Below are 16,654 nucleotides of genomic sequence, written 5' to 3'. Positions count from 1 at the left end.
TATGAGCCACATAGAGGCTCAAGCAGTTTGAGCGAGCCATGTTCAAACAGGATCCCCCGCCTGGGGATCACACCATTGCCAATATCCAGGAGTCGTACATCACGAGAACTGCATCACCAACCTGGGTGTCGCCATGTATGAAAGGGAGAGGCACTTAAGTGAGTGTAACGGAGTATGATGGAACCAAAAAGGACAGATTCCTGAGAGTGAAAGAGAAGGGGTAGGGATGAATGGAAGTCAAGTGATGTCAAAGGACCAAGCATGCAATTCATTTTAATTAGCCCATTGAATGTTGTTGATACTCCAGATCACACGACACACACGGCCAAATTTGAAAAAGTGCCATTGTATATTAGCTGATCCTACCCCAAAAGTAGGGGACTCGATGCAAAGGCGCTAGTACGGCACCAATGATATGAAAAGCAGTTGTAACAACAGTCTCTGTGGTAGAATCTGCAGGAAGGAGGCCCTTCACCAAGTGCACCCACTGGAAAATCCTCTAAAATTAGTGCCTTCTTGCATTACTAAGCACCAGTTCATGTCTGCTTCCAGGGCCCCTTCAGAAGTCAGTCTACCATTGAGCAGAACCCAAATCTCTCTTCCCATACTATGCAAAGCTGTGTTTTGGGTCAATGCACTGGGGTGAAGTACATCCACTTCGCCAGTGTCAAAGGATCATTGATTTTTGGCCCTGGTTACTGCTTTGAGGGCTTGTCGTGGGAGTCTAGGCACTGCAGAATTCCTTGGAATAACTATTTGCCCTACTTAATCCCCTGGCACTCAGTGCCAAAGATCTGTTTTCATCTTTCTGCAGATGCAGAATTCTCTTCCGGCTAAGTTGTCAAAGAGTCCTTCGCCAGTGGATGCCTCCTCACACACCCGATCCGATAATGTTCATTCCAGATCAATCTGTCACAAAAGTGGCCAATGTCCCATTCGCCGTATTACAAGTGCATTATATAACATTACACTCGTAATACTGCAGACTGGATAGCCATTACCTTTTGACAGTGTATCCCATCTGTCAAACTCTAAATAAGGCCATTGGCTATTTTTTCAGGCCCCTGGGCCATCACTAGAGTGTTCACCTTTTCTAAGATGAGGGCCAATGCAGAGGCACCCTCTGACACACTATTGACTTGTGCCAGCGCCTCATCTTTCACTTCCAGTCTTTTGGCCACAGGGCATAGCATTTTTCCCTGGGTGTTTGACTTCTAGACGGCGGTTCTAAGTTCTTGACCTGGGTTTCTGGAAAAGCGTAAGAGGTATTAAATGGCGAGGACCACAGCAGGTAGGGTCAAGGCCCAACCCCCCGCATTTGTAAGTCTGGTGAGTGTCACGGGGGAAATAGCAGAGAGCCACAGGTATTTTGTGGGCACTATAGAAGATTGTGTTTAAGATGCATTGGCGCTAGATATACGTTTTGTGACTGGGACAGCTCTCATACCACTACTGCCCAAAGTGTACCTTGCCAATACTACATTCGCACCTACAAGTTGAGAAATCATGATATACCTTCGGGCAGGATTTGTTGCACTTTATCAAGCTGTAACAACATACCATAACGTGGAGGCTGAGAGTGCGCACCACAACATCTCAGCGTTGCTTTTTGTCATCCCTGTTCTTTGCCCCCTTCTTGCCATGATTGTGCAGAGGCTTCACATTCGTAGTGACAGCCCACATATTCTAAACGAATACACCATGGGAAAGTTACACTGCCTTTTTCCATGATGTCCCCGTGATGAAAGCCTCTTAGTATTTTTAAATGCCCTCTGCCCCCATGGCTATGTCTCAGCTTTCCTGCTCCATCCCCTGCCATTTCCTGCCTATTTCGGGGTCACTTGTGTTTTGGTTCCGGGTTGAAGTCTTCCTAGCTGCTGCAAACCAGGAGCCATAATACTTGTTATTCTTACATTCTTGCAGCATGTCACAATCCCTTCCCTACTGCGCTCCCGTGGTGTTTTTGGTATGTATGGAATATTTAGAGGGAAAGGAGTGGCAGGGAACTGCCTGCTTTAAACTTGCTGCAGAAGAATTAAAACATGTTCAAATCTTTCTCTCCTTTCTCTCCTTTTTTCCTTTTTCTATTTTTCCCCTTTCACTCCCAATGATCCCTGAGCCCAGTTTCCTCGAGTCTAAATTGATTTATTGAAATTTAGCATTTGGACGGGGATGAAGAATGCTTCTGGATTGCAAAAGCTGGAGGGCTGTAAAAAAAAGTATTTAACATGCATCAATGTCAACATTTTACAATTAGAAACTGGGAGATTTAGAAAAGAAAATCGGGGGGAATGCATTTTCCCCATTGACATAAATTGAAACAGAGGCAAGTTTAGGCCGGAAACTGGTCAAATCGAGCTATTTTTTGCTTCAACAATCGGGGGTCTCCTGACTGAATCAGGACAATTTGGATTCACCAATCTTGCTGCGGCTCTTTTCGATTCATATTTAACGGAGCCTGTGGTATTCGGGTGGGCCATGCAGGCAGAGCTTAATTTGTGACAGGGATTGCAGGTGCTGGCTAGCAGCACTCATTTTGGAGGCTGTGTTTTACGTTTCATCAAGAAAGAAAGAAAGAAAGAATGAAAGAAAGAAAGAAAGAAAGCAAGAAAGAGAGAAAGAAAGAAAGAGAAATAAGAAGAAAGAGGCAGTGCATGACGAAGGGAGAAAGCAGGGATGAAAGAAACTTGTAAGAGTGAGCTTAAGAGATCATAATTGAAGAGTGGAGGAAAAAGAGGCATGAAGTGGAATCAAGACCAGGCAACCATGGTATTGGTCACACCCCACATTCAACCTCACTGGCCCGGTAATAAAAGCTTCCCACTCACTCCTGTATTTTTTTTCTTTTACAAATAGGCATCTATGCAAGGGCTGGCAGCTGGTCCTAGAGGGACCATCAGATAGAGCACAGGGTCAGAGTGCAGAGGACTGGAGCGAGGCGTCATCAAAATGGTAAGGTGGAAGAATAGAGTGCCCAGAGAGGGGAAATTCCAAGAAGCAGGGTGAGGAGAAAAGAGCGGGGGCGAACAAAAAGAAAAACAGAACAAGCATTGGCATAGCCAATAGGTCTCGCCTTTGGGACCTTATAAGTGTTTAGCCATGCAACAGTTGCATAACTAGATACTTATAAGGTCCCAAAAGCGAGACCTATTGGCTATGCAAAGCGGCCGTGCGGCAGCTAAAGTTAAAGTGATCGCGATCACGATCAAACTTCAAAGCGGCCGTGAAAGTGAAAGTAATCGCGGTAAAGCGCTGCGCGCGCGCCCGCGCACATGCACTGTTGCTCTAGACTGGCCTGGTAGCACTTTTTGGAGCCCTCTCAATAAGTCTTGCCAGACCAGCGCATGCGCTGGGTCAGGCGAGACATAAAAAAGGAGAGGGATCAGGGGAGAAAGGACAAGCAAAAGGGCAGGAAGAAAACAAATCTTGTGGAAACGAGGGTGCTCCTCTGCAGGCAAATGCCAAAACGCAAGAGAGGACATTTAGGACAACTTGAGGCAAAAGGAGGGATGGGAGGAGGAGGAGAAGTGGTCTGGGAATGATTGAGAAACGGAAAGAGGGCTTGAAGTATCACCACCCTGTCATGCATCAACACCAAAGCAAAAATGGAAGGGAGGATACGGAAGATGGGGCAGGCAGTGGAAAAAAGTTTTATTATAGAGATGAGGAAATAGTGTCTCTGATCCTAGCAAAGCTGTAGGAAAAGATGTTGCTATGAAAGGCCTTCAAAAATATGGATGATTCAGTCCAATGAATGCCATTTGTTTGGAAATGATGTGGAACAGGGTTCGACTGAATGGGATGGTCATAACTTTTTTCTTCAAACTGTTTTTTCACCTAGGTGATAGACTCAATTTACCCTCCTAAATATCTGCTGTTCAACCCCTTTCTATCTGGAGGTCTCTACCCTTAGACACCAGCAGGTACCAGCTCTAGTATGCTACCAGGTGGAGTTTAGGCCCTGCCATGTTGCGAAGCGCCCAATGTGCTCCTGGTTTCATCCTTATGGAGTGTGTGGTGAGTATCTGGCTGTTTGCAGTTCTGATATTGTTGCTGGAGTGGTGCCTTTTTCACAAGGGCTGCTGAGGCTCGTGTTAGGGCCTTGCCTGTTTCCCACACCCTTCTGACATGCCTGTGTCCCTCACTAACGTGCATGATCCCTCCCACCGTCTGATACTAATGGAAGGCCAGCTTTTCATCCTCCATCATGAGCTGTATTGTACTATAGCTACAGGAAGCCATTTTGCTTATTTGACCTTTGCACTTCCTTGGACTAAGAATTTGTTTTGAAGTGTCTAGCTTAGCTGACAGTACAGAACAAGCCTTGGCGAAGGCAAAAGGTCTGGCTTTCATCCTGAGTGCTGACTAGAATATAATAATTAAATAATTTATAAAGCGTATGGCTACGTCAATTGACATGTCCCAACGCTAGGGTTTAATCACTCTGACATAAAAGAGAATATGCTGAAAAGGCTGTGATTAAGTTGATCTAAAAAGCCAGGTTTTAAGTTTCTTGCAGAAGGATAATTCTGATTTTTCCTGCCTAAGGATGAGCGTGAGAGAATTCCATCGCTTGGCTGCCAGATACATGAAAGAGCAGCCTTCAATCCGAGCTTTTTTGACTCTGGGGATGCAGACTATGGAGGCCTCAGCTGCTCTCAAATCCCTGTCAGAGAAGTAGGTGCAATCAGCGGGTGCAGGTAACTTGGGCCTTTGTTGTTAAGGATCTTGTGGCAGTAACACATGGCTTAAAAGGAAACCCGTTCCTTCAGTGGGAGCCAGTGCAACTTCACGACTGACTCGAACATTAAAGAAAAGTCCACAGTGAGAAACACAAATAAAATGATTGATTCCTGCAGAAAATGCATCTAAGAGTTAAAGAATTTTGCATCTTCTAAAGAATCAATCAATCAATCCGGGGGATTGTAAGCGCGCTACTCACCCGTGAGGGTCTCAAGGCGCTGGGGGGAGGGCGCTCCCTCTCAGTCGAAAAGTCAGGTCTTGAGCGTCTTCCTGAAGATGTTCAGGGAGGGGGCGCATCTGATGTTGAGCGGGAGCTCGTTCCAGGTCTTGGGTGTAACGAGCTAAAGAACTGTTTAGAAATAGGTTTTCAGACAGCTGCTCTGTCAAGCCACAACTAAAAGGTCAGTCTGAGCTGAACCACTTATGCCCAAGTGTGACAAAAACTCCATGATATAGCACTATGTCCTCCTTGTATTCCTATGGTGAAAAAAACATGCATCGGAGGGTGTTCCTTTAGTTTTCTAGCCTCCGAGATGTGAAATTCTCTTCCCCTTTCACTCAGACAGGAAAAAATTTAATTATCTTTCAAAAGAGAATAAAAACCTTAGCCCTGGGACACTTCGTCAGAAGTAACCTAGCGCTTTACAAATTATTTTACTATTATTATCATTTGCTAGTCGACAGGAGTCTGAACAAGTTCCTAAGAAGATTAGAGATGGACCTCTTTATTGTACTCTACAAATGGAGGATACACATTGGACATTTTGAGCCTGTGCTGCAAAGTCTTTTACGCCATTAAAAAGGACTTACGTGGACATGTGCTGGCGCTTCCTGGATGCCAGAGCTGCATGCTGCCTGCCTTGCAAAGCCCCCAACCAAACCTGAGGAGACCTAACAAAGACCCTGTTGATGTACCTGGCTACCTGATCATGCCTTGTTGTGGAAAGGAGAACCTACATCATTGACAGGAGGCCAAGAGGGTCCCCCCACAAGCCCATAGTGAGGGAGGACTACTCTGGAGTAGAAACACTTCTTGATGAGATATGTCGCTTTGGTTTCTGGGTGGGCATACACTCCGGTGGGCACCCAACATGGCCCTGGGCATTGGCAAACTGTCTTCTTGACATGGACATCAGGTTACAGCCCAAAGCCAGATTTTGAAGCACTTTCATCAACACAGCCTGTCTGTGTAGTGCTCAGCAACTGATGAAACTGGCATTATTGCCCTCCACTTCTAAGGTTTTGGGGTACAGTAACCGGTGCCAACTCCTATGATCAGGAACCCTGACTGCAGCGCTCTAGAATCATATAAACTGGCTCAACCAGAGGCTCTGCTCTAAGCCAGGGATCCTTGCCCCCGGGTAGCCAAAAAAACAATGTTAAACAGTGGAACAAGAGTCAGCGACCTCTATTGGTTCCAGGGAGTGCCTTAACCCTCCCTACACAATACCTGCAGTTCCTAGTACTTTGAGGTCCAAGCAAATACTTGCCCACAATGTAAAAATACTAGTCTTTAAAAGATTGTAGCAGTATCAGCTCCTAACTGCTATATACGTAGGCAGACAGTGACTTTAGGAGACTACAAAACGTTGATGATCGTCATCTGGTACTGAGATGCAAGATGTTGTTGACCCCAATGGTCCTGTGCTCTCACCATGTACTCATCCAGGGTCAGAGTCCCCAGATAAACAGAAAAATTCCAGCCGGGCCAATAGAAAATCATGAAAAACTTATCTGTACTTTATTTTTGGGAATTTGAGCTATTTAAAAAAAATGCTCAAATAAAAATACAATCAAAAGTGGAAAGTGGAAAACTGTTCCAGGGCTGGACCATCATGACTGATCTGTTCCTAGAAAGATACTTGTGAGCCCTATCCACCTGCAGCCACCCCCTACCCAACGTGACTGCTAGTGGACTCCTCCGTTGAAGGTTTCAGCACCAAGGATAGCTCTGGGGCTGTCCACGGTACTGAATCCTCGTGGGCTAGCATTGACCCATCTCTAGCAGCCTATGGGAGCTGACGGAGTGAAACCAGAGCCCAAGTTTCCCATTGTCATGCGTGATTAGTTCATTCAGTCCTGGTTTTTCCCTTCGTATTCTGAGATTTGTAGTCCAGCTGATCCGATCATGAAATCAAGACTATAACTCCAAGAATACAAAGGGGAAAATGGGGACTGGATGTGCTACCCTAGTATGGACCTGGGAACCTGAGGGTTCTGGTGAAACAGTCCTTAGTTTGTGTTCACCGACTCGTGAGCAGCAAAACAGACAAACGAACCATAAAGGTGTTCCTTTCAAAATTTCTGGAACTAAAAAGGCTCCAGATTAAACAATTTCCACTGTTCTAAATGCTGCTGTGCTTTTTCTTGTTTTCTTTTTTATCCTAATGTGTTTACTAAAGAGATATTTCTTTCAAGAAATATCTCTAGAGTAGCTCACATTACCTTCCCTAAACTAGACCTCATCTACTAGACAGTAAGTACCTTTAAGGAGACTTCAGAGCTCAAGCTTTGCATCTCACACCTAGTATCCCGCATGGTAGGTAGAAGGTCAGGGCTGTAAGTGGGCCGGGTCTCAGATCCACTAGAAATTAAAAACTGACATTGGAACGGGTCCCTATTGTGCCCTATATTCATGTTTACTAGCAAAACACTGATCGGTTTCTGAACAATTACTGTAAAAAAAGTTAATGTAATCCATGTCACAGATTCAGTTCCTGTTTATATTTCACATATTTTGAATGAATATGAGTTTTATAGAGCGCATAGCTACTCCTGTACCAAGCGTCCCAGCACTGAGCAGTCAGAAGCGAACTGAGGAGGCAGAAGGAAGGAGGAGTCTAAAAAGGCAAAGTCTTGAGATGTTTGCGAGACTGAGGCTCTGACGGACGGTGTCTCAGCTGCAGCGGAAGGGAATTACTTAATATTGCACCAAAATACCAGTCAGGTGGCACACTATAGGGATCACAAAAATGTAGTTTTACGCCCTTAATTAATCAGCCCAAGTCCCTTTTAGAGACACTTTCCCCCACACACTTTTTGCATCCTATTTAAAGCCCTGCAGAAGGTACCATATGCAGTTTCACCTTTAATGCCAGTCTTTGGACACTACTATCTATAGGATCTTGGAAAACGCCTGCATATGTGTGTGTGCCCCGTTCCTGCGCTGTGTAGAGCAGGCTCTGTCTTTCATGCAGCGTCCCTTTCATGCTGAGCCAGCAGACAGGGCGGAGGCAAAACCAAGGCAGAACAAAAATAACACAGATGCAGGAAGAGGGGGGCGGGGGGGGGGGGGGGAGAGCGGGCAACGATAGCTGCAGGGGGAAGAGGCAGAAAGGGAGCGCGAGGAGGGAGAATGAGTTGAAGAGCGGTGAGCGCAATCAGGCAGGCAGTGCTTAATTTGTGAAAAAAGTAGTGCTGGGCCCTTGTCAGGAACCCACTGCAACTTGCACTAACCATTGCCCCTGTCAGCACTGCCAACGACAGTACCAACACAACTATTGTCACACTCCTTCAAGTGTGACAATTCAGAGTATTTCAGCCCCCCACAGCTATAAGAATAGCTTGGGAGCAGGTATTAGTCATTTTAAAGATAAATAACTTTGTTGTGCCCGTCTCTAGATTAAAGAAACTGCGCCACCACGTGACAGACCATTATAAGCACCGATGTGGACAATTATTTGCCAGTGCAAGCACTACAACCCACCAGCTCAAATTAAGCACTGCAGACAGGGACAGCCGGTGATGAAAGAGGGCAGGGAGAGCTGCCGAGTGGCCTCAAGTCACGTGTGAATGTATCTGCCAGTCCTGGCTTTATTAATCCAAAAAGACAATGCATGCTGGGACTCGGAGCCCATATTCACAATCTTAAGTGAAACCACAAAGACCGGAACGCAGTTTTCTTGGCAAGAAAATACGGCTGGCAGATCTGCCCACATAAGACGAGGTCAGCTCCTGGGTGGTGGGCAGACAGAGCACAGAGAAGGCTGGAGGGACAGATAGCGAATAGGCAAGACCCAGACATGAAGGGCACTGGGCAACTCAGAAAAGGCAAAAGACTAAAGGACTGCTGAGGTCCTGATGCAGGGGCTTGTTAATAGTGCAGCAGGTGCAGTGTCACCTGTGCCTTAGAGTGTGAGGGGCCTACCGCACGCCACTTATACCTGTATCTTCACTATCAAACCAAGTGGGGAGGACCGGTTATTTGCCTTGGTTGTATCCATGGCAACCTTGCCACACTACAGGGCATGGAGGCTGGAGCTGAGGCGCAAGGCCAGTAGACAAGTATCCACTTCGCCTCCAAAAGATGGAAGCCGTCTGGGGACATGAGGTCTGCCGGGAAAGGACACGCGTGCCTTGTGTTCGAGGAAACGGCACATCTCAGGTTCAAGAGAACGAGGCCCCTCCCAACAGAGAGCGGCAGAAACAAACAAAAAGAAAGGCTGCAGGGCGTCTGACCTCACCTGCCTCATTCCAGGAGTTCCACTGAACTTAGGCGGATTACAGTGGTATCTGAGGGGCGGCAGGGCGCTGCCTCCCGCCCCCGACAGGTGAGTCAATGCGGAGGCAGAACATGACATCACCCGCTTGTGATACTGGAAAAACAGTGTTCCACGGGGGTGTGTGTGCGAGCGTGTAATGTGTGGTTAGAATGAGCGCTCCCGGGGCGCGGGCATGAGTCTCTGCTCCGGAAGGATGAGTTCACATGTCTGGTGACCGAGTAACCTCTGGCGCATCGTCTGGGAGCTGAGGGGGTGAGCGAGCCTCTGCAGACCACAGCGCGCGGCTTGCAGTGAAGGACGCCGTTTAGCGGTCAGAATCACCTTGCTGTGCTCAAGGCGCTTGATCCTTCGTGTCTGGGAAGGTGGCAGGGATCGTCTTTAGCGTGAGAAACCCACCCAGAGCAGTTGTATTCGCATTCTGAGATGCGTATTCGTGCTTGTACAATGAGAAGGAAACAATACAAGTACCGAAATGCTAGTGGTCAAAAAGATTAAATTAGCACTTCACTTCCGATATGAGGGCAGGCTGGCAGCTTACGAAAAACGTCTGTCTAAGTGCCCCCTCACACTTGCTCCATGTGCCTCAAGCTCCTCACACTTCGCATGGGCCTCAAGCTTCTCCCATTTTCCATGGGCCCTAAGAGCCTCACACTGTTTTCCTACGTGCCTCATTCTATTCACACTAGTCTTCCATGCGCCTAATCTCCCTCGCGCTCTCTGTTCGTGTGCACCACGCTCCTCACGCTGTCTTCTCCGGTGCCCCCAACTCCTTATACACATATACTGCTTTTACATGTGCCTCAGAAGAGGCGTAACGCAGGCCCCTTCGGTGCAGAGGGGCCCCAACCCTTCAAGGGACCCCCCCCCCCTTTAGCTCAATGGTAATGGATAGTTGTGAAATATGGGTCCCTCGGGAGCCCCACGATTTTTCATGATACCACTGCGCCTCGTGCTCCTCTTACCTGCTACCTCACTTCCGGTCCCTGGGCCCAAGGGTTTCTCTTTTTCGATCCATGAGCTCCACGCTCTTCTGGGTGTCCTTGTAAAGTTCACTCGAGTTGCGCCTCTGAGCTAAACACACCCACAAGGGTGAGGATGATGTACAACATCTTTATCAAGTGAGGTGAAAACAGACACACTTATCCAGCAAAAAAAAAAAAAACAAGCATTGGCATAGCCAATAGGTCTCGCCCTTGGGACCTTATAAGTGTTTAGCCATACAACAGTTGCATAACTAAATACTTATAAGGTCCCAAAAGCGAGACCTACTGGCTATGCCAAGCGGCCGTGCGGCCACGAAAGTGAAAGTGATCGACATCACGACCACGATCAAACATCAAAGCGGCCGTGAAAGTGATTGCAGTAAAGCGCGACGCGCGCGCCCGCGCACATGCACTGTAGGTCTAGGCTGGCCTGGTAGCACTTTTTGGAGCCCTCACAAAATGTCTCGCCGGACCAGCGCATGCGCTGGGTCAGGCGAGACCTAAAAAGAGCCCAACAGCAGCGCTGGCTCTGCGGCGGGGGCAAGGGAGAAAGAGGCGAGTGCATAGACTACTGTGAGCCTTGATTAAGCTCTCTGATCCCTGCTAGTTTCTTCACTCTACGCCTAATTTGCGACAGCAACACATTTGCTCGTTGCAGATACTGCAGGGGGCAAATGGAGGTTAGAAGCAGGCACGGAGCCCAGTGCAGAACCCATGGGGCCCAGCCAGGCACAGAAATAAAATTCATTCCTACCAACAAATGTGTGCAAAAACCTGTTCAGCTCAGTGATGCAAGGACAGACTGACCATCAGAACCCACAAGACCTAGAATGCAGCTAGGCTGGTGGCACTGAGCCCAAGCCCTCGACTGCGCACCATCCTAGGAGACGAGGAGGGCCCAAACCCCACCAAAAGATAACCGCAAGGTAAAACGGGTAATGTAATGTCGAAGCCTTCAGCTGCCCCACCAGAGTAAGCTCGAGATGGGGGCCACGCCTGGTCCACAATGAATTATATTTGGGTTTTACAGGGATCTTGAGAGACACGCCTCTGGGGCACGTCAGTTGGTGATGCAGTTCCGGTGAAGCAGTGCCACGGACTCCAGTAAGTCTGGGAATAGAATGTCTGACCATGGTACCAGGATAGTACATTTTGGAAACTCTCACATAACCCTAGAGTTCAGGAACAGTAATTATTTTATGTGGTCCAAGAGACCCTCGTCACCCGGAAAGAAAACAGAGGGTCACTTACCTTCTGTGCTTTAGGAGGGGTGACTCTGCAAAAAAACAAGATACAGTGTCGAGGTCAGCAGGGGAGGAGAGCACCATGGGAAATTCACTAAACCAGGAAGCTCCTGCAGGCCACCCGTAGGAGGTGGTGTATTAGAAGATGCCAGGGATGCCATGCTCATCTCCCCCACCACAACATATGACCATGCCTCTGCTCGTCACTGGCGTATCTAGAGGCGGGCCAGATGGGGCCTTTGCCCCATATCCATTTGGCTTGCCCCGACCCCCACCCTAGTACCCCAACATCACAACTGTTGACTGTTGATGTGTGTCTGCTACCACAGATATAGAAAAAAAAACAGACACCACACCTGGCAACACACACCGATATACCCAGCTAGCTGCCTTTCATTGCCAAGCGGCAAAAATCAATGGGGTGACCCTGTGTACCTCAGAACCTGGGTATGTATATAACGAGCTACAGATGGTTCTGTCGGGTAAGGCAATTGCTTTTAAATTCATGAAGTCTTGATCAAGCAAAAACAATAATAGTAGATATCATACATTTCTTTGTACATTTTACATTGGAACACAAACACTTTGTTTATGAGTAAACTGGACAGACCCCCCCCAAAAAATGCCTTTGTATATTGTGTACATATTTGTTCTTGTCATATCACTTATATATAAACTACACCTAGCCACTTACGTCACTTTATCACTTTATTCACTCAATTTTATGTCACCTTTGTCATTTGATGATTATTGAATTCTGACAGCCATATTTGATTATATGCATCATAGAGAAAAAAAAAGTAAAAATGGACTTTTCTGTCAAATATCGTTTGCCGGTCGTGTTCCAATGAAAAATTTACAAAGAAATTTATGATATCTACTATTATTATTTTTGCTTGATCAAGACTTCATGAATTTAAAAGAAATTGCCTTACCCGACAGAACCATCTGTAGCTCGTTATATAGCACTGCCAAGCAGCAAGTCTTTGAAGCAGTACACGAGCCTACATATTTAAGTGCATATAAAATATACATATACATTTATGCACTAACATTTAAACATCTTAGTCAAGCACATGTATATATTTATATACACGTACGTCTACATATATAAATGCACATACACACGCATGCACTTTCCACAGTCATCCTTTGTGGGCGGCCCCACAAGTTTCATATGTGGCCCAATGTGTGCCCCCAATAAAAAAATCACTCCTAGAGGTGCCAGTGAGCCTTGTTCCTACGGACACCCCAATATATACCAGAAACTTGGTGTGCCCCTGACGCCCAACTACAGTGAATGTGAGGACAGAAGCTGGATCTCCCCCAACACAAATGGTCCCACCTCAGTAGCACCCTACACCCTAATTCCTCTCAGCACCTTCACATCATGAGGTCTCTTCATCAGATCCCCTCCTTCCGCACAGCACACCAACCTTGCACTTTGGGTTGCCAGTTCATGCATTGTGGGCACAAAATATTGTATCCAATGTCAGACTTTCCTTTTACAAGTTATCTGACCTCTTACTTCAAATGAAGCGCACAAAGACTACAACTCCCAGAATGCACAGCCCAGAATGAAAACTATGAAATCAGTTTTACTGTACGCTTGTGCAAGTACTTATGCAATGCACAGCAGTGCAAACAGCAGTGCCAACTTTAGAATTCTGAAACATTTTTGCATTGAACGCTGACTCGAGCACTGTACCAAAATCCCATGCTTAACATGTGGAAATACACACCCTACTTGTTTTACCCCTGGGCAGTTGTCCTTATGTTGACATTTTGTACTGGAGGATTTTCCTGAAGTACAAACCTTGCACAGTGCACCTCTGGTTGTAGCGCAACACCTATTAATCACACTAAAATGGCTCTTATAGCGCAAATGCGTCAAATGACATCATAGGCGTGCAACCCTTCTAAATCTGCCACTGAGCAGATTTACCTCATATGGGTAATGTTCCGCTTCAGGTTTTCATGCAGTCCTGTATTACATGAAAAATTGGAAATCTAGGCCTAGTATCCTGCTGACACGGAGCACTCTGGCACCCCAATCCCCAAAACTCACCTGCTCAGGCTGAGGGCGAGTTTGTCGGTGCAGGAGCGGATCTTGTTCTGCGCCTCGATGTGTGTCATGGAAGAGGTGCTCTCGCCGTCGATGCTCAGCACCCAGTCGCCCACGCTCACCCCCGCCAGCTCAGACTTCCCACCGGGGGACAGCTGGAAAGAAAGAGATTTGTGAGTCAGGGTTATTTCAGCACCCCCAACAGTAATGCATTGATTGCTTGTTACGTCCAGCACAGGGCCATCTATGAAGCACAACACACCATAACCTAACAATATCATCACAGCCCTCTCCTATGTTTAGTTCATACAAGCCCCAGGGCCTACTAGATCTCCTCATTTTATGGCAAGACAGGAGGCTAGCATTGTGCATAAATCCTTTTATTCGCCACCTCCAAGCAGCAACCCTAAAAGATCTGTACTGGAACCCAGTATGACAACACAGATCTCCTCTTTCTCCCACTGTTGTTTTCTGCCGCTTCCATAGACTTCCTCAGGAGAGCCAGCAGGTTACTTAGATCTATGAGTTAAAAATTTGAGACTGTTCGTCTACACATATAGAGAAGAGAACCTGAAAACAGATTCTATCCAACTGCTGAACCATTGAGCCATTCCTATAAGATTTGGATTCTTTAGTTCCTCCTTTTCATTTTCCACCTCCAGCGCGCCAAGACTGTCACACAGTGGCATGCGGCGCTAACTAAAAGACCAATATTAAATATGTACCATAAGCACAAATGGCACCAGCTCCGATAAGGAATTGTACTGAAAAACAATGTTCACAAGGAACTCATTTGGAATTCATTTCCTAATAACAAACAACATCAATAGTTGTCATAGAATGAATCTTTCACTAAGTTAACATAAAGTTAACACATAGAGTAAGCCTACACACAGAAATTATTTCACAAAGCCTCAGCCGAGGTCTTTTATTGAATTAGAAAATTGTCAAAACACATATTAAAACATATCATATATACAATATTCCTCTCTTCTTCTATTGTATTTACAGTGCAAAGTGACCCCAGTGAAACCATAACCATACACACACTAATATACAAAACACTTTGTAAAAATAACAAAAAAGGGTTATTGGAAAAGTTTAAACAAGGACAGTTTTTGTAAATGTAGTAATGGTACAGTCAGAGCTGTCTCTTATTATGTATGTCGACGACGTTTCGACCCACTTCTAGATGCCGGGTCTCATCAGGACTGTTAATATGGGGACTGGTGAAAGAAAAAAGAGGAAGTATGACTATGTTGGACAGAATAAAAATATTTCTAATTAAACACTATAAAGGTATTATGTATATAGTAGCAGGCTTACCTAGTTTAAAGCATACACATGTCCATGTTGGATCCCGTATGCAAATTATTTAATGGTATCAGCACCTATAGACAATGGATATATGTTTTTTCATTATAGGCCCGTGTTCACAAAGAAATTTAGACAATTTCTTAGCAGTACACCACAAAGTGTAATAATCCAATATACTCACTTGGCCAATAGAGCGTCTACTTATAACTTCCACTTGTATGGATGAATTCGGTCAGAGTGGAATGGAAATCCTAATGCATGAAGAATAGGGATATTTACTTAGATTAAATGATTTCCCATATTAGCACCATGGTGTCACTTATCCCAGTGAAACACTTACTTGGGATTCTTTACTATGGATATCCCTTATTTTCTTGAAGCCCCATCATTCTAGAGTGATGTGACCTGTTCTTTTTGCGCTATGACTGTGATATATAAAAAGAAACAAATTCATTATGATGTTCTATACATCATTCTCACAACCGTTTGAATTTATCACTGATTGCAAGTACTCACATTCTTGCTGAGTTGTAATGTTGCAATACAGGGGGGTTCCGCGATACTATTGGCAATTGAATTGCACCTCCAACACGCTATTAGTTCGTGTCTTCTCTTCAACGGACCGAATCACGCTGGCTCCTAGACTCGCAGAGCGCGTGTCCGCTCTCCTTTTATGTCCGATTCAATAAGGGGAATAATGGCGGCCATCTTGTAATGGCTAAAAGTGGCGCGAAGTATGTTCGCTATAGTTCCAATGACCGATACATACATTCCAATAGATAATATGCCTCAGTGTCGAAAGGTCTATGTACATTACTATCGCTATATACATAGAATCGAAAAAGAGAGACTGCATCTCGGTAGATTGTGATGGAGTAGCCATCTTAGATTGGGATATTCTCCCAGGAAGTTGTATGTGTCAGAAACTTGGAGGCGGCCATCTTGTAATGGCTAAAAATAGCGCGAAGTATTTTCACTATAGTTCCAATGACCAATACATACATTCTAGTAGATAATGTGCCTCAGTGTTGAAAAATCTATGTTCATCACTATCGCTATATAGATACGATCGAAAAAGAGACTGCATCTCGGGAGATTGCGATGGAGTGGCCATCTTAGATTGGGATAATCTCCCAGGAAGTTGTATGTGTCAGAGATTTGGAGGCGGCCATCTTATAATGGCTAAAAATAGCGCGAAGTATTTTCGCTATAGTTCCATTCTCCAATCTCCCGAGATACTGTCTCTTTTTCGATCCTATGTATATAGCGATAGTGATGGACATAGACTTTTCAATACTTAGGCACATTATCTATTAGAATGCATGTATTGGTCAATGGAACTATAGCGAACATACTTCGCGCCACTTTTAGCCATTACAAGATGGCCGCCATTATTCCCCTTATTGAATCGGACATAAAAGGAGAGCGGACACGCGCTCTGCGAGTCTAGGAGCCAGCGTGATTCGGTCCGTTGAAGAGAAGACACGAACTAATAGCGTGTTGGAGGTGCAATTCAATTGCCAATAGTATCGCGGAACCCCCCTGTATTGCAACATTACAACTCAGCAAGAATGTGAGTACTTGCAATCAGTGATAAATTCAAACGGTTGTGAGAATGATGTATAGAACATCATAATGAATTTGTTTCTTTTTATATATCACAGTCATAGCGCAAAAAGAACAGGTCACATCACTCTAGAATGATGGGGCTTCAAGAAAATAAGGGATATCCATAGTAAAGAATCCCAAGTAAGTGTTTCACTGGGATAAGTGACACCATGGTGCTAATATGGGAAATCA

The 16,654-nt window shown here is 45.6% G+C and overlaps 1 protein-coding gene across 3 annotated transcripts in view; it reads right to left on the bottom strand.

The window, feature by feature from the left end:
• PDLIM7 (PDZ and LIM domain 7) overlaps positions 1 to 16,654 on the bottom strand; it is a 204,825-nt gene that overhangs the window by 65,611 nt on the left and 122,560 nt on the right. For all 3 annotated transcript variants that reach the window (XM_085618331.1, XM_085618330.1, XM_085618329.1), the window contains exons 3-4: positions 13,541 to 13,692; positions 11,480 to 11,504 (exon numbers count right to left, since the gene is read on the bottom strand). In XM_085618331.1, the coding sequence (XP_085474457.1) occupies positions 11,480 to 11,504; positions 13,541 to 13,692 (177 nt within the window). The remainder of the gene's footprint in view (positions 1 to 11,479; positions 11,505 to 13,540; positions 13,693 to 16,654) is intronic.

Source organism: Triturus cristatus, chromosome 7 (genome assembly GCF_964204655.1).
Source record: "Triturus cristatus chromosome 7, aTriCri1.1, whole genome shotgun sequence".
NCBI classification, from domain to species: domain Eukaryota; kingdom Metazoa; phylum Chordata; class Amphibia; order Caudata; family Salamandridae; genus Triturus; species Triturus cristatus.
Note: the sequence above shows the minus strand (reverse complement) of the source record. Positions and strands in the feature narration are given on the sequence as shown.